This window comes from Mustelus asterias, chromosome 5 (genome assembly GCF_964213995.1).
Source record: "Mustelus asterias chromosome 5, sMusAst1.hap1.1, whole genome shotgun sequence".
Taxonomy (NCBI): Eukaryota; Metazoa; Chordata; class Chondrichthyes; order Carcharhiniformes; family Triakidae; genus Mustelus; species Mustelus asterias.
The window spans coordinates 41,244,908-41,267,549 of NC_135805.1; the positions used below are offsets into that span (position 1 = coordinate 41,244,908).

General features: G+C 44.5%; 1 protein-coding gene across 1 annotated transcript in view; it reads right to left on the minus strand.

Annotated features, from left to right (window-relative positions):
• Nucleotides 1-22,642, minus strand: part of LOC144493964 (uncharacterized) — a 51,159-nt gene that overhangs the window by 14,203 nt on the left and 14,314 nt on the right. Inside the window, exons 3-5 of the mRNA XM_078213540.1 lie at nt 16,018-16,073; nt 10,745-10,877; nt 232-359 (exon numbers count right to left, since the gene is read on the minus strand). Coding sequence (XP_078069666.1) covers nt 232-359; nt 10,745-10,877; nt 16,018-16,073 — 317 coding nt within the window. The remainder of the gene's footprint in view (nt 1-231; nt 360-10,744; nt 10,878-16,017; nt 16,074-22,642) is intronic.

Below are 22,642 nucleotides of genomic sequence, written 5' to 3' on the forward strand. Positions count from 1 at the left end.
TGTCTCTATGGATAGGGCAGCAGACTCTCCTCCCTGTCCACCCCTGAGAAAGTTTCCCTGAGGCAAGAATGCATTAGAAAGCTGTCATGACACGACTCCCTTCACCTCCAAGCTGGCTACCACAGGGCCAGGAAAATCCAGTTCTATAATCCACCCCTTTTTGCACCTCTAATATAAACATCCATGTTCCACGTATCAACATTTCTCTTAGATATTCAACATTTCTGATACCTGAGGAGATCTCTGGTGGGATGGAACTAATTTCTCCATTTACCATCTTCTCATGTAGCTGTTTGATGTTAAATGGCTCCACGGTGAATGGTAATGTGCCGGTGAGCATCGCAAACATACTGACCCCACTGCGAAGACAAGACCATGTGGACTGTCAGAAGAATTGTCCGTGCAAAAACCAGAGACGTAAAAGTGACACATTTGTTACTTCCAAAGTAAAGAATGACCAACACTCTATTCTTCATCAACCACAAAGAAATAAAGAATGTAAACTTTCAGTGGCGACAAAAGGATAATACAGCAGACTTTACTGATAATATTTGCAGATCATACGGGAACCCCAGGGGATCTGGCAGAAGAAATGCCTATTAAATAAATGCTGATATCAGTAATCTGAAACAAAACGAGAAAATATTAGCAGCTCAAGCAGCATCTTCTGTTGAGCAAGCAGACTAGTTAATGTTTTGGGTGCAGTGCCTCATCAGAACCAGAAGCTTTTACAACTGAACTGCTTTTAAAAAGGGTAAGCAGAAAGGAGAAACACACAGGCATGGATAGAGAATGACTTGTGAAGTGCTTAAACTGAAAAAAAATGATGACTAATTAGTAGAAGTGATAGTGCAATGAAACAATAGAAGAAAGAAATTAGAGACATAAAAGCCATCAGTAAGATTGTGAACAGTTAAAGGAGTTGGGGTGGGCTGGTAGAAAAGAAAGATTGAAAAACTGACCAGACTTCAGGTGATTGAAGAATTAAAGATTAACAATAACAATTTTTTACTCATTTGTGGGAAATGAGTGTCACTGGTTGGCCAGCATTTGAACAAAGAACAAAGAACAATACAGCACAGGAACAGGCCCTTCGGCCCTCCAAGCCCGCGCCGCTCCCCGGTCCAGGATTGAATCCTGAATCCAGGATCCCCGCCCAATTTTCCAGCCTATCTACATACCAATATCCTATCCACCGAGCTGTCCCTCACAGCTACGATGATTTATTGCCCATGAGCAGTTGAGAGTCAACCACATTGCCGTAGCTTGGGAGTCATACGTCAGCCAGATCAGGTAAAGATGGCAGATTTCCTTCCCTAAAGGACATTAGTGAACCAGATTGGGTTTTCCCAACAATGGTTTCATGGTCATCAGTAGATTCTTAATTCCAGATTTTTTTCCCCATTGAATTCAAATTCCACCACATGCTGTGGCAGGATTTGAACCCAGGTCCCCAGAACATTAGCAGAGCTTCTGGATTAATAGTCTAGTGATAATACCACTAGGCCATCACCTCCCCATTACTACTCATCTTCTAATTGCCCCACTTCAAGTACCAACCCACTTTCCCTCCAACCTTTCCCCCTATCTGCCTCATCACCAGCTCATATGACACCATCAGTATGAAGCTTTCTTATAGCAGATAACCACTTACTGTTTTCATATGTTCATATGTTTCTTTGGAGAATAGTGTGAAGTTGCTGAAAGATTTTCAGCTTGGTTATGTGTCAGACAAGCTGCAATGTGAGCATCTTTGTATAGCAGCCAATGCGGTGGTTGGTTCTACTTGCCCAAAGGGTATTATGGCTCTCATGACTCAAACGAGGAAGGATAGGTGGGGGCAGAAAGGTGGGGGGTGGCGGCAGAGGGGGCGGGGGGGGGGGGGGGGGGGAGCACACATATAAGCTGGGCATGAATATTCCGCTGGATGTCAACTCAAAATTCAGAGCCAGAACTCTGGTTTCTGCTAATCAGCACTGTCAGGGAGTGCAGTTTAAACCTGACTCAGAGACAGGGATGTTGTTCCTAAATTATAGGCTTGCTCACTGGATACCTGTTGTGATTCACATAACACACATTTGAGGGATGGGGGAGGGGACCCGAGATGACGGTGGGGGATGGGGGAAGGAAAAATAAGGTAAAAACAGGAAGAAATTTAGACCTTCACCTTCTTATTTCTGCCAACATAGGAGCTCACTATAATGTAGACATTAGCGCCAGGGGCCCGGTTCGATTCATAGCTTGGGTCACTGTCTATGCAGTCTGCACTTTCTTCCCGTATCTGCGTGGGTTTCCTCTGGGTGCTCCAGTTTCCTCCCACAGTCTGAAAGATGTGTTGGTTAGGTGCAATTGCCATGCTAAATTCTCCCTCGGTGTACCCGAACAGGCACCAGAGTGTGGCGACTAGGGGATTTTCACAGTAACTTCATTGCAGTGTTAATGTAAGCCTACTTGTGACACTAATAAATAACCTTTAAATTATTTCTGTAATTTAAGTACCCTCAGAATGTTTGACAAAATATTTTCTCTAACTCTTAATAAAAATCAGTTTCTTCATGTAAAGGTGTCCAGGAAAGTGTTCTCTCGGTTTCATTAGCTGTGTTATATTTCATTGACTATCTGATGGTGACTCAGTTTACAGAACAACTACACAAGCAGTTTCACCACTCAATTCATTTACAAGTATAGAGTCAGTTCTCTCCAACACTTATGTTTCCCTTTTTATGTCATTTGCCAAAAGTTACATCATAGTCCATTTTTCCTTTTATGCCTTTGAGTTACACTGGCACTCTGACTTTGAAAAGGTAACACAACACTCTCAGAGTTCCAAAGGGTCGATCCGATTTCCTCACTACATTTTGTGCATACTTATACCGAGTGACAAAGCAGTTCATCATGTCAAATTTTAAGCTCCTCATTAATCAAGATAGAGCTAAGGAAAAAAGTATTTAGAAGCAGAAGTGCTTTTCTCGTGAGCTGTTCTCTGAGAAGACACAAAATGGAGTTTATCACTTGAAATTCAAATCAAAAAGAGTGATTCGCTAACCTATCATGCGTGTACTGGTTTATTAACATGCGCATTCAACTTTTCCCACAGATTGGGAAACATTGTGAGACTGTTAATAGATGCGAGGCAACATTAATGATTTACTCAATTTAGGGAAATATTGATCAATGTGGCCTCTACCAATCCATCACTGAGATCCTCAACAATTCTAAAATGCAGTTTTGACAACTATGATTAGTGTGAATATCATCATTCTGGGGAATTTCTGAATTTACTCATATCTGCACAACATATGCAGACCCCACAGAGCTAGGCTGTGACTAGTTCGTCCTATGTTCAACAGCAACCGGTAAAATTTATGGACCTGCACTCTCAGTGGGAAGCCTTGCTGAACATGAAGCCAGGTCACGGAACTGAGCTTGGATGTCAGTGAACCTGATTTGTGTTCCTTGTGTTTATTTGTGTTATTCATTTTGTTGAAAAGTGTGAGGACTGTGCAATGGGCACATTGATTTTCTCATCCGGTTCTGCGTCCTGCCCTCCTGTTGAGTAAGCCTCCCCACTGCGAGTGTAAGGTATGTCAGTGTTCATGCAGCACGCAGGCATCCTCTCAGTCAACTTCATCCAACCTCATTGGCAAAACCTTCAGAATGGATTTGCCAGAGACGGGGGAGAAGGTTTAATAACAGCTATTTCAATTGGGGTGGCACAAGAGAGAGTCCAGGGCCCTGATTTTACCAGCACACCCGCCCTGAAATCGGGCCGGGCGAGGCTCGCAGAACAGCATTCTCCGTTGGCCTTGGGCGCGATCTTACGAGCCTCGGGCGGGTGTGCTGGTAAAATTCCGGCCCAGAAGTGGGAAGGATAAAAAAAAAAGTGCTTTCATAATAATCATGCCACTGATTAGCAAGACCATAAAAGAAAACAAGCCAAGCAGATGGTTTTATTCATCAACTCTGGTGAAGTGTCATCCAGACTCGAAACATTGGCTCTTTTCTCTCTCCACAGGTCTGACGGCATGTCAGACCTGCTGAGATTTTCCAGCATTTTCTGTTTTTGTTTCAGATTCCAGCATCGGCAGATTTTTTATCTCAGTTTTGTTGGATGGATAGAATTGAAAAATAGGCAAGTTATGCTAAACTTGTGTTGAACCTTGGTTAGCCCACACTACAGTTGCCATATTACAAAAAGGATATGGAGGCACTGAAGAGGGTTCAGGGAAGATTTACAAGTCTCATGCCCCCGTATAAAATTTCAGCCAATGCTCTGGAAACGAGACACAAACAAACTAATAAAATGGCTGCTGCAAATCATGTGGCTTTTGGTATTTGCGATACAGACAGGACTAAGGGCCCGGTTTTACCAAAATTTCGCGCATTAGTTCTTCCAAAATGCATCACTTCGCATTTATCCGGATTAAATTCCATCTGCCATTTCTCCGCCCAATTTTCCAGCCTATCTATATCCTGTTGTATTGTCCGACAATGTACTCCAGCCTCATTTCTTATAAAACCACGCTGTCTTGGTTTTGTAAGAGGGAGGTCGCGCCTTACTAATTTGGTCGAGTTTTTTGAGGAAGTGACAAAAACGGTTGACGAAGGAAGGGCCATGGATGTCATCTATATGGATTTCAGTAAGGCATTTGACAAAGTCCCTCATGGCGGGTTGGTTAAGAAGGTTAAGGCTCATGGGATACAAGGAGAGGTGGCTAGATGGGTAGAAAACTGGCTTGGCCACAGGAGACAGAGAGTAACAGTCGAAAGGTCTTTTTCCGGCTGGAGGTCTGTGACCAGTGGTGTTCCACAGGGCTCTGTACTGGGACCTCTGCTATTTGTGATATATATAAATGATTTGGAAGAAGGTGTAACTGGTGTTATCAGCAAGTTTGCGGATGACACGAAGATGGCTGGACTTGCGGATAGCGATGAACATTGTCGGACAACACAGCAGGATATAGATAGGCTGGAAAATTGGGCGGAGAAATGGCAGATGGAATTTAATCCAGATAAATGCGAAGTGATGCATTTTGGAAGAACTAATGTAGGGGGGAGTTATACAATAAATGGCAGAGCCATCAAGAGTATAGAAACCCAGAGGGACCTAGGTGTGCAAGTCCACAAATCCTTGAAGGTGGCAGCATAGGTGGAGAAGGTGGTGAAGAAGGCATATGGTATGCTTGCCTTTATAGGACGGGGTATAGAGTATAAAAGCTGGAGTCTGATGTTGCAGCTGTATAGAACGCTGGTTAGGCGTCCAGTTCTGGTCGCCGCACTATCAGAAGGACATGGAGGCTTTAGAGAGAATACAGAGAAGGTTTACCAGGATGTTGCCTGGTATGGAGAGTCTTAGCTATGAGGAGAGATTGGGTAGACTGGGCTTGTTCTCCCTGGAAAGACGGAGAATGAGGGAGACCTAATAGAGGTGTACAGGATTATGAAGGGTAGATAGGGTGAACAGTGGGAAGCTTTTTCCCAGGTCGGAGGTGACGATCACGAGGGGCCACGGGATCAAGGTGAGAGGGGCGAGGTATAACTCAGGTATCAGCGGGACGTATTTTACACAGAAAGTGGTGGGGGCCTGGAATGCGCTGCCAAGTAGGGTGGTGGAGGCAGACACGCTGGCATCGTTTAAGACTTACCTGGATAGTCACATGAGCAGTCTGGGAATGGAGGGATACAAACGAATGGTCTAGTTGGACCAATGAGCGGCACAGGCTTGGAGGACCGAAGGGCCTGTTTCCTGTGCTGTACTGTTCTTTGTTCTTTGTTCATGAATATACATGAGTTTATATATCAGGACAGGATTTTTAAAAAGTTCATTCATGGAATATTGGCATCGCTGGCAAAGCTAGCATTTGTTGCCCATCCCAAATTGCCCTTGAGAAGGTGGTGGTGAACCACCTTCTTGAGTCACTACAGGCTATGTGATGTAAGTGCACCCACAGTCCTGTTAGGAAGGGAGTTCCAGGGTTTTGACCCAGCGACAGCGAAGGAACACATTCAGGTTCCAAGTCAGGACAGTGTGTGGCTAGCTCCAAGTCAGGACTTCAATATATAAAAGGTAAGAGAGAGGCAAAAATAGACATTGGACCACTGGAAAATGAGGCTGGAGAAGTAATAGTAGGAAACAAAAGAAATGGCAGAGGAACTGAATAGTTATTTTGCATCAGCCTTCATGGTGGGTGACATCAGTGGGAGCTCCAGAAGAATCAGGGGGCACAGGTGAGTGTAGTGGCCATCACGAAGGAGAAGGTTCTGGGGAAACTGAAAGGTCTGAAGGTGGATAAATCACCTGGACCGAATGGACCCCAGGGTTCCAAAAGAGATAGCTGAGGAAATTGTGGAGGCATTGGTGATGACCTTTCAGGAATTACTGGAGGCAGGGAAGGTCCCAGAGGACTGAAAAGTAGCTAATGTAACACCGCTGTTTAAGAAGGGAGGGAGGCAGCAGATGGGAAATTATAGGCCGGTTCACCTGACTTCGGTCATTGGCAAGATTTTAGAGTCCATTATTAAAGATGAGATCGCAGAGTACTTGGAAGTGCATGATAAACCAGGACTGAGTCAGCACGGCTTCGTCAAGGGGAGCTTCTATCTGACAAATCTGTTAGAGTTCTTTGAGGAGGTAACAGGGAAGTTAGATAAAAGAGAACCTGTGGACGTGATTTAATTAGATTTCCAGAAGGCCTTTGGCAAGGTGCCGTATAGGAGACTGTTAAATCAGTTAAGAACCCATGGTGTTAAGGGTAAGATCCTGGCATGGATAGAGGATTGGCTGACTGGCAGAAGGCAGAGAGTGGGGATAAAGGGGTCTTTTTCAAGATGGCAGCCGGTGACTAGTGGTGTGCCTCAGGGGTCAGCGCTGTGACCACAAATCTTCACAATATACATTAACAATTTGGAAGAAGGGACTGAAGGCACTGTTGCTAAGTTTGCAGGTGATACAAGGATATGTAGAGGGGCAGGTAGTATTGAGGAAGCAGGGAGGCTGCAGAAGGACTTGGACACATTAGGAGAGTGGGCAATGAAGTGGCAGATGGAATACAATGTGGAAAAGTGTGAGGTTATGCACTTTGGAAGGAGGAATGGAGGCATAGGCTATTTTCTAAATGGGAAAATGCTTACAAAATCAGAAGCGCAAAGGGACTTGGGAGTCATTGTTCAAGATTCTCTTAAGGTTAACATGCAGGTTCATTAGACAGTTAGGAAGGCAAATGCAATGTTAGCATTCATGACAAGAGGGCTGGAATTCAAGGGCAGGGATATACTTCTGAGGCTGTAAAAGGCTCTGGTCAGACCCCATTTGGAGTATTGTGGGCAGTTTTGGGCCCTGTACCTAAGGAAGGATGTGCTGACCTTGGAAAGGGTCACAAGAATGATCCCTGGAACGAAGAGCTTGTCGTATGAGGAACGGTTGTGGACTTGTTGGATTTTAGAAGGATGAGGGGGGATCTTATTGAAACTTACAGGATACTGTAAGGCCTGGATAGAGTGGACGTGGAGAGGATGTTTCCATTAATAGGAAAAACTAGAACCAGAGGGCACAATCTCAGGCTAAAGGGACGATTCTTTAAAACAGAAATGAGGAGGAATTTCTTCAGTTAGAGAGCCGTGAATCTGTGGAACTCTTTGAGTTCCACAGCAGAGGGCTGTGGAGGCCAGGTCATTGGGTGTCTTTAAGACAGAGATAGGTAGGTTCTTGACTTATAAGGGGATAAGGGGTTATGGGGAAAAGGCAGGAGAATGGGGATGAGAAAAATATCAGCCATGATTGAATGGTGGAGCAGACTCAGTGGGCCAAGCGGTCTAATTCGGCTCCTATGTCTTATGTTCTTATGGTCCAAGGATAGTATGTGGCTTGGAGGGGAACTTGCAGGTGCTGGCATTTCCATGCATCTGCAGGCTTGGAAAGTTCTGTTGAAGGAGTTAGGTCAGTTGCTGCAGTGCATTCTGTAGATGGCACACACTGCTACTACTGTGCGTTGGTGGTAGGAGGAGTGAATGTATGAGGTGGTGGATGGGGTGCTAATCAAGTGGGCTGATTTAACCTGGATGGTGTCAAGCTTCTTGAGTGTTGTTGGAGCTGCACTCATCAAGGCACGTGGAGAGTATTTAATCACACTCCTGACTTGTGCCTTGTACATGGTGGATAGTCTTTTGGGAGTCAGGGGGTGAGTTACTTGCTGCAGAATGGTATTAGTTCTGCCATATTGAATGGCAGAGACGGCTCGAGGGACCATATAGCCGATCCCTGCTTCTATTTTGAATGCTCATGTTAAATACCATAACATAAAAATGTCTGCTCTCAGCCTGCTTCTAATTAGCTCCAAAGTGGGGAGAAACTGATAGCTAAATTTGACCAGTTTCACTGTATAATGTCGAGCTTTCCAAGGGACTGCACTTCTTTCAGGTACAAGTTTGCAGACACAGAACTTTGGTGAATGAAATCTATGAGTCATTTTGCTTCTCTGTAGGGGGTAAAGCAGTTGAGTGATCAGGAAAAGCTAATGAGCTTCAAAGACTCATCTTACTTTTACAGCATTCAGAGTATGACCTTTATCATCCTTTAAACCTTCACTTTATGTGCAATTGCCATAAATTACAGCTGGAAATTTGAGAAAAAGTACCAACACTATCACTATCAGTGACTTTTAAGGGGTGTCTTTGACTTTTAAGGGGCGTCTTGACAAATACATGAATAGGATGGCAACAGAGGGATATGGCCCCGGGAGGGCTAGGGGGTTTTAGTTCAGTCGGGCAGCATGGTCAGTGGAGGCTTGGAGGGCCGAAGGGCCTGTTCCTGTGCTGTAACTTTCTTTGTTCTCTGTTCTTTGTATCAGTGGATTCTGTACAAACTGAAAAATTGTCAGTTATTCTTGGTGTTAAAAGCAAGTTACACATGTCAGTCTGTGACAGATAAGCTTGCTGGAGCAGGTTTGTTGAGAAGTTGAAGCCCAGGGAAAGTTGTTAATGCTATCCTTTCTTGGCTGAGTTGGTCTTTTTCACTTTGTTTACCCACATAGAGCCAGTTGGTAAAGATCATGTTGAACTAATTTGATTGAGTTTTTTGATGAGGTAAGAGAGAGAGCTAATGTCACATGAGTACCACATGACAGGGTGGCCAGTGAAGTTGAAGCCCATGAATAAAGGGGACAGTGATAGCATGGATTTGAAGATGGCTGAATGAAAGGAAATAGAGTAGTGATGAATGCTTGGTTTTTGGGACAGGGTGAAGGTTTATAGCAGGGTCCTCCAAGGGTCACTATTAGATCCACTGCTTTTTTTGATCTATATTAATGTCCTGCAGGATTATGGCCGGGTACCTGTGGTATTATGAAAACAAACTTACCCAACCTTCTAGGGCAGCATGATGGTACAGTGGGTACCATTGCTGCCTCACAGCGCCAGGGACCCGGCTTCGATTCCCAGCTTGGGTCACTGTCTGTGCGGAGTCTGCTCATTCTCCCCATGTCTATGTGGGTTTCCTCCGGGTGCTCTGGTTTCCTCCCAGAGTCTGAAAGATGTGCTGGTTACATGCATTGGCCATGCTAAATTCTTCCTCAGTGTACCTGAACAGGCACATAGAATCATAGAAACCCTACAGTGCAGAAGGAGGCCATTTGGCCCATTGAGTCTGTACCAACAACAATCCCACCTAGGCTCTATCTCTGTAACTCTACACATTTACTGCAGTAATCCCTCTAACCTTCGTATCCCGGGACACTAAGGAGCAATTGAACATTGCCAATGCATCTAACCTGCATATCTTTGGAGTGTGGGAGGAAACTAGAGCACCCGGAGGAAACCCACGCAGACAAGGAGAGAATGTGCAAACTCCACACAGACAGTCACCCAAGCTGGGAATCGAACCCTGGAGCTGTGAGGCAGCAGTGCTAACCACTGTGCCACCATACCACCTGGAGTGTGGCAATGAGGGGATTTTCACAGTAAATTATTTGCAGTTTTGATGTAAACCTCCTTGTGATAAATGACCTTTAAATATTCTTCATTGCGGTCTCCTAGGCTGGTGGGGCTGCTGATCACTGAGTGCGAGAAAGCCTCCCATTGGCTGTCCAAGATTGTTTATGTAAATGTGCATACAGTGAAAAGTATTGTTTCTTGAGCATTATACAGACAAAACATACCGTTCATAGAGAAGGAAATGAGAGAGTGCAGAATGCAGTGTTACAATCATAGCTAGTTTGTAAAGAAAGATCAACTTAATGCAAGGTAAGTCTATTCACAAGTCTGACAGCAGCGGGAAAGAAGCTGTTCTTGAGTCGGTTGGTACGTGACCTCAGACTTTTGTATCTTTTTCCTGAAGGAAGAAGGTGAAACAGGGACTTTATGTTGGCTGCTTTTCTGAGGCAATGGGAAGTGTAGACAGAGTCAATGGATGGGAGGCTGGTTGTGTACAGTTCTGGGTGCCACACTATAGGAAGGATGTCCAACTTGTCTGGCATCCCTGGACAGTGAGCTCTGTCCCTGGCATTTTATTACCTGAAACATTAAAAATTGTAACGTGGCTGTTTGATGGCCATGTGTGGTTGGGACCTGCAGCTAACACCTGTCTCCAGTTCTCAAGCCCTTTGAAAATCTAGTCCCATAAGTCAGTACGAGACTTCTTTGGACAGTGAGAAATATTAAATTACATCAATTGCAACTGGGATGTATACAGACCATCCTATAGTCCAATATAGATTGAATTCTTAGCTCTTATTCCTGACTCAATACTTACATTGACCAGACATCCACCTTGGGGCCATATTTCTTATGGGCCAGTAGCTCTGGGGCAGCATAGGCGGGGCTCCCGCATTGTGTATTCAACAACTCCTGGCTGTCATTTTTTAGGGTGTTGCTCAATCCAAAATCTACATTCAGGAAAAAACAAAACATAGGAATGAACACTAAAAAAAGTTACCTAAGAGTTTAATAGGTGCACAAATGTGGACCTTACTTTTTTATTCATTAACTTTCTGCAAATCCTGTTCCCTTTTCTCTCTTGAAGGTTTGAATTTATTGCTGGTTTGGTTCCACAAGTACCAGGCATCGTCCACAGTGGAAGATTAAAATTGATGTGTTCCGCTTTCTGATTTGCACCATGAGAGTTTAGTTTATTGACCTTTATTGCAAGATACATGAAGTATAAAAGTTGGGAAGTACTGCTTTGACTGTATTGGTGAGATCACACCTTATGTACTGCATACAATTTTGGTCTTGTATAAGGAGGTATAGACTTGCATTTATTTAGTTTAGGTGGAAGATTGAAAAGAGTGAATGAGCAAAGGTAGCTTTCCATTATTTTTTTCATGTAACCACAGTAAACCACAGTGGGCGGCACGGTAGCACAGTGGTTAGCACTGCTGCTTCACAGCTCCAGGGACCTGGGTTCGATTCCCGGCTTGGGTCACTGTCTGTGTGGAGTTTGCACATTCTCCTCGTGTCTGCGTGGGTTTCCTCCGGGTGCTCCGGTTTCCTCCCACAGTCCAAACATGTGCGGGTTAGGTTGATTGGCCATGCTGAAAAATTGCCCCTTAGTGTCCTGAGATGCGTAGGTTAGAGGGATTAGTGGGTAAAATATGTAGGGATATGGGGATAGGGCCTGGGTGGGATTGTGGTCGGTGCAGACTCGATGGGCCGAATGTAGGGTTTCTATGATTTCTAAACTCCTGAGTGGCGCAAGAACAGTAATGTGGATTGCATTAGTTTGTTTCTTATACATAAGAAACATAAAAAATAGAAGCAGGAGTAGGCTATTCGGGCCCTTCAAGCCAACTCTCCCATTCAATAGGATCATGGCTGACCTAATTGTGGTCTCAAGTCCACGTTACTGTCTGTCCCCTATAATCACTGACTCTCTTGAAGATCATAAATCTCAACCTTGAATATATTCAATGACTCAGGCTCGACTACTCTCTGGGGTAGAGAATTCCGAAGATTAACGATTCTCTGAGAGAAGAAATTCCTACTCGTCTGTATCTTAAATGGGATACCCTTTATTTGAAAATTGTGCCCCCTAGTTCTAGATTTCCCCAGAAGAAGGAACATGCTCTCAACATCTATGTGTGGGGTGGCACGGAGGCACAGTGGTTAGCACTGCTGCCGCAATGTGGTTAGCACTGCTGCCTCACAGCGCCAGGGACTCGGCTTTGATTCCCAGCTCGGGTTACTGTCTGTGTGGAGTTTGCATGTTCTCCCCGTGTCTCCCCGTGTTTCCTCCCATGCTCCGGTTTCCACCCACAGTCTGAAAGACGTGTCGGTTAGGTGCATTGACCCAAACAGACGTTGTAGTGTGACGACTAGGGGAATTTCACAGTAACTTCATTGCAGTGTTAATGTAAGCCTTCCTCGTGACTAATAAATAAATAAGCTTAACCCTATCAAGCCACTCAAAATCTTAAATCCTTCAATAAGATCACCTCTCATTCTTCTAAACTCAAATAAGTATAGGCCCAACCTGTTCAACCGTTCCTTATAAGACAACCCTTGATCCTGTGAATGAAGCTAGCGAACCTTCTCTGAACTGTCTTCAGTATAAGTCTATACCTCCTTGTACAAGACCAAAACTGTATGCAGTACACAAGGTGTGATCTCACCAATATAGTCAAAGCAATACTTTGCTACTTTTATACTTCATCTACCCTTCAATAAAGGCCAATAAAGAATTATCAGGGAATATAGCACCCTTTTTGAATAAACTTCAATTAATTTTGGAACCCCAGTCCTCTTGTTAAACTTACTGTTGAATACATTTATATTATGTAGTGACATTCATATACTGTTAAATATGGATACATGGGCAGAATTTTCCCGTCCTTCCCGCCACAAGAATCGTAGCGGGTGGGGGGCAGACCATGAACAGGTCCGTTGACCTTGGGCAGATTTTCCGGTTTTGAGGTGAGCGCGGCCGAAGAATCCCGCCAACAGTCTACTCCAAAAATTGAGAATTGTACTCTGATTCTTGCCTTGGCCAGTGGACAGGAAGACAATAAATATATATATTATATCATCGTCAGCCTGACTATTTTACAAAATTAGATCTTTTCTGTTTTTCGAAATGGATAGTGGCCCAGCTGGTAGAACGGCTGCAGCTAGCCACATGCCGGCTTCTGGAACTTTCTGAGCAGTTTGAAAATGAACAAAGCCTAACACCTCACATCCCCGGCATGAAACACTCCTTGCATTGCATAAACATTTCAGCCAAGCCGACACAGGGATTAGCAGATGATAATAAAAGCAAAATACTATGGATGCTGGAAATCTAAAATGGAAGCAGAAAATGCTGGAAAACCTCAGCAGGTCTGGCAGCATCATTAGAGAGAGGAACACAGTCAATGTTTCGAGTCCATATGACTCTCTTCAGAAGAGTCACATGGACTCAAAATGTTAATTCTGTTTCTCTCTCTGTCGATGCTGTTGGAGTAACAGATGAAATGTCTTTCCCCAGCCTGCTTTGGCCAAAGGCAGCTGTTTTTGCTTCCTGATCTCAGATGTGCTGCTAATGGACCCACAGTTACCTGCTCCAAAACACAATGGGTTTCAATGACAGGCCACGATTGCCGAATAACTCAACTTGTAACCACCCTATGACATGACCGAGACCCGCGCCGTCTGAACTCATTTAATTATGCAGCTTTTTAATTTTATTTTCAGTCACTGTTTGACCTCAGAAGAAAATCAGGATTCCAGGCAGGCAACTTATCTCCGTCTACTATTTTATCATTAGTCCATAAGACCATAGACCATAAGATATAAGAGAAGAATTAGGCCACTTGGCCCATCGAGTCTGCTCTGCCATTCAATCATGGCTGATAAGTTTTTCAACCTCATTCTCCTGCCTTTTCCCAATGACCTTTGATCCTCTTACAGTCAAGAACCTATCTATCTCTGTCTTAAATACACTCAATGACCTGGCTTCCACAGCCTTATGCAGCAATAAACTCCACAGATTCACCACCCTCTGGCTGAAAAATTCCTCCTCATCTAGGTTCTAAAGGGTTATCCCTTTACTCTGAGGCTGTGCCCTTGGATCCTAGTTTCTCCTACTAATGGAAACATTTTCCCCACATTCACTTTGTCCAGGCCTTTCAGAGTTCTATAAGTTTCAATGAGATCCCACCCTCAGCCTTCTAAACTCCATCAAGTACAGACCCAGAGTTCTCAAACGCTCCTTATCGAGCTATCCATCGAGCTTTTCATTTCCGGGATCATTCTCGTGAATCTCCTCTGGACCCTCTCCAAGACCAGCAAATCCTTGCTCAGATACGGTGCCCAAAATTGCTCAAGATATTCCAAATGTGGTCTCACCAGTGCCTTGGGCAGGTAACAGCAGAAATAGCTCTGGAACATTGATATTTCTGTATTTGTGCCTACAAGACTGATTCAACTCTACATGTCCTCTCTCATCATGGAGGTCCTCGCTTCTGGAAAGATGGATCACCCTGCAACAATCAGCCTGTTACCCTCTAAAGAAATACACCATTGGTCTTTTGATTCTGGACTCTGGACTCACATAAAACCTTGACTCTTATTTTTATTGTGGTCCTGCCCTATACCCCTTTCTTTCCCTTACCCCTCTTCTACTGTATGAAGGCAAAGGGAGCAGACATTGTGAAATCCCATTCCCACACTTTATGTATCAGATAAACCAACTCTCTTCTTAGAATCATAGAATCTACAGCATGGAGAGAGGCCCTTCGACCCAAATTGGTCCATGCCAACAAAAATGCCCATCTAAACTGAGCCCATTTGCCTGCATTTGGCCCATATCCCTCTAAACCTTTCCTATCCATGCATCCGTCCAAATGCCTTTTAAATGTTGTCAATGTCCTTTCCTCAACCACTTCCTCCGGCAGCTCATTCCACACACGTACCACCCTCTGTGTAAAGAAATTGCTCCTCAGGTTAGGTGGATTGGCCATGCTAAATTGCCCCTTAGTGTCAGGGGGACGAGTTAGGGTAAAGGCATGGGGTTATGGGGATAAGGCCTGGGTGGGATTGTGGTCCGCGCAGACTCGATGGGCTGAATGACCTCCTTCTGCCCTATAGGACTCTATGATTCTCTATGATTCTCAGGTTGCCAGTAATTCTTTCCCCTCTTAACTTAAGCCTATGCCCTCTAGTTCTCGATTCCCCAACCCTGGGAAAAAGACTGAGCGCATTCACCCTATCCATGCCTCTCATGATCTTATACACCTCTATAAGATCACCCCTCAGTCCTAGCCTATCCAATCTCTCCCTATCACTCAGTCCCTTGCGTTCTGGCAACATCCTTGTAAATCTCTTCTGCACTCTCTCCAGTTTAATAACATCTTTCCTATAGCAAGGTGACCAAAACTGAACACAATACTCCAGGTGTGGCCTCACCAATGTCCTGTACAACTGCAACATAACTTCCCAACTTCTATACTCAGTGCCCTGACTGATGAAGGCCAGTATGCCAAAAAGCTTCCTTCTCTGCCCTATCCACCTGTGACTCAACCTTTAGAGAACTGTGCACCTGAACTCCATGGTCCCTTTGTTCCATGATACTCCCTCAGGTCCTACCATTCATCGTGAAAGTCCTACCGTGATTTGAGTTTCCGAAATCCAACACCTATTACCTCATTTCGAGTTTGCGTGAGATTATTAATGAAGGTTTGCAACACTCAGAAATCAGGGCTGTTTAAATTGACGCTTTCCTGTCTGTAACACACTCAAATGAGAATAATTTTGACTTATGACGATAATATCTAATCAATGATATTGGCTTGGCTCCATTAAACACCTTTCCTGAATTTTATTTCCATTGACGTCAGTTAGATGTGGCAGGGTGAGATGACATTGCATATTTTTACACTGCTGTTTAATGTCAAAATTACCATGATTGTGTTTGAATTGAATTCCTTTCCCTGCCGTATTAATGGTGGTTGCGAGCAATTTATTATCAATGGGGAGCAAGTGACTTTTAATCCAGGAGTACGTTCGGGATCACTAGTTTCTAATGATTACTTTATTTTGCTTCACACTTACCAACAATTTTGATGTTATTATTTTCATCAAGGAGGAAGTTTTCAATTTTCAGGTCCCTTGAGAAAATAAAAGGACACAATTTTTAAAAGATGCAATCATTCCATCTGATATTTATTTTATATTTAAACTGAGTTTGATTGAATTGTTGAATGCTCTCTGGATTTTTTCTCTCTTGATCCCTCTGACACCTCAAATAAGGTGGCCCGGTGGATTTGACACATTAAATAAGGTAGATCAGTGGATTTGATATCTGAAATAAGGTGGACCAGCGGATTTGACACCTTAAATAAGGTGGACCAGTGGATTTGATATCTGAAATAAGGTGGATCAGTGGATGTGACACCTTAAATAGAACATAGAACATAGAACATAGAACATAGAAAGCCACAGCACAAACAGGCCCTTTGGCCCACAAGTTGCGCCGATCACATCCCCACCTCTAGGCCTATCTATAGCCCTCAATCCCATTAAATCCCATGTACTCATCCAGAAGTCTCTTAAAAGACCCCAACGAGTTTGCCTCCACCACCACCGACGTCAGCCGATTCCACTCACCCACCACCCTCTGAGTGAAAAACTTACCCCTGACATCTCCTCTGTACCTACCCCCCAGCACCTTAAACCTGTGTCCTCTCGTAGCAACCATTTCAGCCCTTGGAAATAGCCTCTGAGAGTCTACCCTATCCAGACCTCTCAACATCTTGTAAACCTCTATCAGGTCACCTCTCATCCTTCGTCTCTCCAGGGAGAAGAGACCAAGCTCCCTCAACCTATCCTCATAAGGCATGCCCCCCAATCCAGGCAACATCCTTGTAAATCTCCTCTGCACCCTTTCAATGGCTTCAACATCTTTCCTGTAATGAGGTGACCAGAACTGCGCGCAGTACTCCAAGTGGGGTCTAACCAGGGTCCTATAAAGCTGCAGCATTATCTCCCGACTCCTAAACTCAATCCCTCGATTAATGAAGGCTAGTACGCCGTACGCCTTCTTGACCGCATCCTCCACCTGCGAGGCCGATTTAAGAGTCCTATGGACCCGGACCCCAAGGTCCTTCTGATCCTCTACACTGCTAAGAATGGTACCCTTCATATTATACTGCTGCTTCATCCCATTGGATCTGCCAAAATGGATCACTACACACTTATCCGGGTTGAAGTCCATCCAATAAGGTGGACCAGTGGATTTGACACCTTAAATAAGGAGGACAAATGGATCTGATACATCTGGTAAGGTTGACCAGTGGATTTGATATCTTGAGTGAGGTGGACCAGTGGATTTGACACTTCAAGTAAGATGGGCCAGTGAATTTGACACCTTAAATAAGGTGGACCAGTGCATTTGAGACCTTAAGTAAAGTTGACCAGCAGATTTGACACCTTAAATAAGGAGGACAAATGGATCTGATACGTCTGGTAAGGTTGACCAGTGGATTTTACACCTCAGTGGACCACTGGATTTGCTATGCGGGTGCATCAGGATCACTTGGAACCTGACCTTTTAAGGTTCAGGAGAAGAAGAGTCATATTGGACTCAAAATGTTAACTCATGTTTCTCTCTTCACCCACGCTGCCAGACCTGCTGAGCTTTTGACCTGAGGATTGGAGTATAGCCAATGCTGTTCCTTTGTTTAAGAAGGGTAGCAAGAATAATCCAGGTAATTACAGGCCGGTGAGCCTTATATCAGTGGTAGGGAAACTATTGGAGAGGATTCTTCGAGACAAGATTTATTCCCACTTGGAAATAAGTGGATGTATTAGTGAGAGGCAACATGGTTTTGTGAAGGGGAGGCCGTGTCTCATGAACTTGATCGAGTTTTTTGAGCAAGTGACGAAGGTGATTGATGAGGGCAGGGCAGTGGATGTTGTCTACATGGACTTTAGTAAGGCCTTTGACAAGGTCCCTCATGGCAGACTGGTGCAGAAGGTGAAGTCGCATGGGATCAGAGATGAGCTGGCAAGGTGGATACAAAACTGGCTCGGTCAAAGAAGACAGAGGAAGGCAGTGGAAGGGTGCATTTCTGAATGGAGGGCTGTGACAAGTGGCATTCCTCAGGGATCAGTGCTAGGACCTTTGCTGTTTGTAATATATATAAATGATTTGGAGGAAAATGTAACTGGATTGATTAGTAAGTTTGCAGAGGACACAAAGGTTGGTGGATTTGCGGATAGCGATGAGGACCCTCAGGGGATACAGCAGGATATAGATCGGTTGGAGACTTGGGCAGAGAGATGGCAGATGGAGTTTAATCCGGACAAATGTGAGGTAATGCATTTTGGAAGGTCTAATACAGATAGGAAATATACAGTAAACGGCAGAACCCTTAGGAGTATTGATAGGCAAAGGGATCTGGGTGTACAGGTACACAGGCCACTGAAAGTGGCAATGCAGGTGGAGAAGGTAGTCAAGAAGGCATACGGCATGCTTACCTTCATCGGCCGGGGTACTGAGTTTAAAAATTGGCAAGTCATGTTGCAGCTTTATAGAACCTTAGTTAGGCCGCACTTGGAATATAGTGCTCAATTCTGGTCGCCATACTACCAGAAGGATGTGGAGGCTTTGGAAAGGGTACAGAAAAGATTTACCAGGATGTTGCCTGGTATGGAGGGCATTAGCTATGAGGAGAGGTTGGAGAAACTTGGTTTGTTCTCGCTGGAGCGACGGAGGTTGAGGGGACACCTAATAGAAGTCTACAAGATTATGAGAGGCATGGACAGAGTGGATAGTCAGGACTTTTTCCCAGGGTGGAAGAGTCAATTACTCGAGGGCACAGGTTTAAGGTGCGAGGGGCAAGGTTTAAAGGAGATGTACGAGGCAGATTTTTTACACAGAGAGTAGTGGGTGCCTGGAATTCATTGCCGGGGGAGGCAGTGGAAGCGGATACGGTAGTGACTTTTAAGGGGCGTCTTGACAAGTACATGAATAGGTTGGGAATAGTGGGATATGGTCCCCGGAAGGGTAGGGGGTTTCAGTTAAGTCGGGCAGCATGGTCGGTGCAGGCTTGGAGGGCCGAAGAGTCTGTTCCTGTGCTGTAATTTTCTTTGTTCTTTGTGCTTTTCCAGCACCTTCTGTTTTTATTTATGGAGAAGATTCATTTCTCCAAATTGTTCTGACAGGTTTCTGAGGCACTGTGGAGACATCTCAGGCAATCAGCCACCCTCCCCTCCCCCCATTCCCCATTATGGAAGCACAGGCGGTACTGGAAAGCTGCTCTCAATGACACTGCTGTCCCTGGTGTACAAAAATATAAATAGTCCCTTTCTTAAGGGAACTAGGGAAGAGTATCCAAAAGTGCGTCACTGTCTCAGTCAGGCTCCATTCCTCAACCGGCGAAACCCAGGTCGGGACCAAAGGTAAACTCAGCCTGGAAGCCTCATGCCAAGGCCATAATCCTTCTGACAAGTAGCTTTGGCCTGAATACTTGTGGATTGTTAATCCCAATTTATAATGAAATGTGCACAGACACAATTCCCACCACCGACCTTGCCACTGTATCTGAGATCAGGGTGAGGTTCCCTTAGGGCTACAAGGAACCTGCGCTGCTACAGAGGGACCTTGGAGTCCCACCAATACAGGAGAAGTGAACTGAATGGGTGTTGCCCACAGCCCGTTACTGTGAAGTTTATAGATATGAATGATTTACCTGCTTGCTTGTGGAAGGGCTAATCAGCCCTGAAAATCAAGCCTTTCAAGATCTGACCCACGACTGGAATCCAGTATACAATTCAGTATACAAACAAGTATACTTCTGTTCACTCAGAGTGGAAACCTCATTTATTGCCGTGTGAATGTGAAGCTTACTTGGTGAAGTGAACTGAATGTGTTCTGGGCCACTTCAAAATGCATCAAGAGTCAAATGTGTCAGATGGTAAGCCAGAGGTGAGGTGGGGGGGGTGGTGGTGCGAGGTGGGAGGTGGGGAGGTGCAGGGTCTGGGGGGTTGTGGAAGCATGCTCCCTTACCTGAAGGATATTTGTGAACCAGGTGTTTTCTTTTTGTAAACAACATCTAACAGTTTTCCACATCATTTCTTCTGGCACTGATTTGATTTGATTTGATTCATTATTGTCACATGTATCAACATACAGTGAAAAGTATTGTTTCTTGCGCGCTATACAGACAAAGCATATCGTTCATCGAGAAGGAAATGAGAGAGTGCAGAATGTAGTGTTACAGTCATAGCTAGGGTGTAGAGAAAGATCACCTTAATGCAAGGTAAGTCCATTCATGAATACTGGCCACAAATTTTCTTAGAATCTTAGAATCCCTACAGCACAGAAAGAGGCCATTCGGCCCATCGAGTCTGCACCGACCACAATCCCACCTAGGCCCTATCCCCATATCCCTACATATTTACCCACTAATCCCTCTAACCTACGCATCACAGGACACTAAGGGGCAATTTTAGCATGGCCAATCAACCTAACCCGCACATCTTTGGACTGTAGGAGGAAACCGGAGCACCCGGAGGAAACCCACGCAGACATGAGGAGAATGTGCAAACTCCGCACAGACAGTGACCCAAGCTGGGAATCGAACCCAGGTCCCTGGAGCTGTGAAGCAGCAATGCTAACCACTGTGCTACCGTGCCACCCCAAATTTTCCAGTGTATTCAATTCATTCTTACAATTTGACGTTGTGAGATTTAAATTCTCAACCCCTGGCTTTCTGTCCAACACTATAATCACCACACTGTCAGCACAGTGCTGAATGCAGCAGAATGTTCAGATGAGATCAAGTATTGAAGTTACATTAAGCAGTGTGATCACTGTAGAAGGAAATAAAGCCCACTGAATCAAAATGAAGAACTTTATCCATGATGTCATTGCTAAAAGGATGTTCAAGGTTTTATGCTGGATGATTATGTGTTTAGGATCATAGAATCTTCCTGTACAGAAAGACGTTATGGAACAGGAGTGCAAGAAACTAGGTTAACCATGAGCGAGGCTATGTGTCCTGGTGACTGGGAATTCAGTTGGAGCCAGAGAGAAGAAGAGAATAGACTTGGGTGATGTTTCTGTCAGAGCCTTAGCGTGTTTATAGTTATCATAGTTTAATAAACTCTCTTCATTGTTGGAGCCACATCGAGTCGCCTCCAGTTTTTACACTGGCGATGAGGAAAAACTACACCAGTTGTCAGGTGATTGCAGGACACAGTTAGGGGGAGGAAGATGACCATCGAACCAAAAAGAAAAAGGTATAGACATCCTTAAGATGCCTTTAATCGGGAAGATAGAGTTGTTTGACCCAGAAGTTGCGAGTTGGCGTCAATGTATTGAAAGGTTGCGTTTTTTCTTTGTGGCTACTGAAATCACTACAGAGGAAAAACAAAATGTAATACTACTCACAGCCTGCAGCCCACAAACTTATAGCCGGTGAGGAGCCTAACTTCACTGGAAGCTCTGAGCACACTCTTTCAATCAAATAGTGGGATTGGCCAAAGACCAATTTAACCCCTGACCTTCAATCACCATATTCAGGTATAAGTTTCATCCAGCTATGAGGGAACAAGGTCTCTGGGTTCATGGCCAGACTCTGATATTTAGCACCCTGAATTCGGTCCAGTTTTGGGGGAGATGTTGATAGACCATTCCAATCTCTGTTGACTTCGGTAGGAGTGGATTATCCTGCTGGTGGGAGGGGCAAGAACATCTCGCCCTTCGTGTTCAACATTAGACATTATTCTGTGATTGGGCAACATTTGCTCAACAATCCTGAGTGTGCTAATAATGACACTGACAACTAATTTAAGATTATCAATCAGGCTCACAACATGGCTCATTAAGCTTACTAGAAGTGACAAAAATTAATACACAGGACCTTTTATTTTGTAGACAGAAGGAACATGTACACATATTATATGGTAGCATGATGGCACAGTGATTAGCATTACTGCCTCACAGCTCAGGGGGTTAGGTTCAATTCCAGCCTCGGGTGACTGTGTGGAGTTTGCGCATTCTCCCTGTGTTTGCATGGGCTTCCTCTGGGAGCTCTGGTTTCCTCCCACACTACAAAGATGTGCAGGTTAGGTGGATTGGCCATACTAAATTGTCCCTTTGTGTCCCACGATGTGCAGTTTAGGGGGATGAGCGGGGTAAATATGTGGGATGACTGGGATAGGACCTGGGTGGGATGCTGTGTTGGAGAGTCGGTATAGACTTGGTGGGACAAATGACCTCTTTCTGCACTGTAGGGATTAATGATTCTATGATTACGCCTTCTTCAACTCAATGAAATAGGTGACAATGAAATAAGTAATAACCATTCACTGGTTCATTCCCGTTGAATGCTTTCACCAATCAGAGTCATCCCGCCTGATTTGAAGTTGAACAAAGCTTGACAATTACCTATCAGTTATCAGTCAACTGGTACATTCTCCATGGCAACACATGTACCAATCAGAGTCCATTTGCCAACCAATCAGCACTCTTCTCATAATTATGTTTCCTTTAAAAATTTGGAATCCGTGTGAATGTCCTGGTGAGTGCAAGATGAAAATGTTCAACGGTCTGTGTCCTTTTTCAGCAGTACTCAATGGTAGTGCCATTAACTGTCATGGGGGAGATGGTTTAGTTCTCTCTTGTTTGGAATGATCATTGCCGGGCACTTATGTGGTTTAAATATTGCTT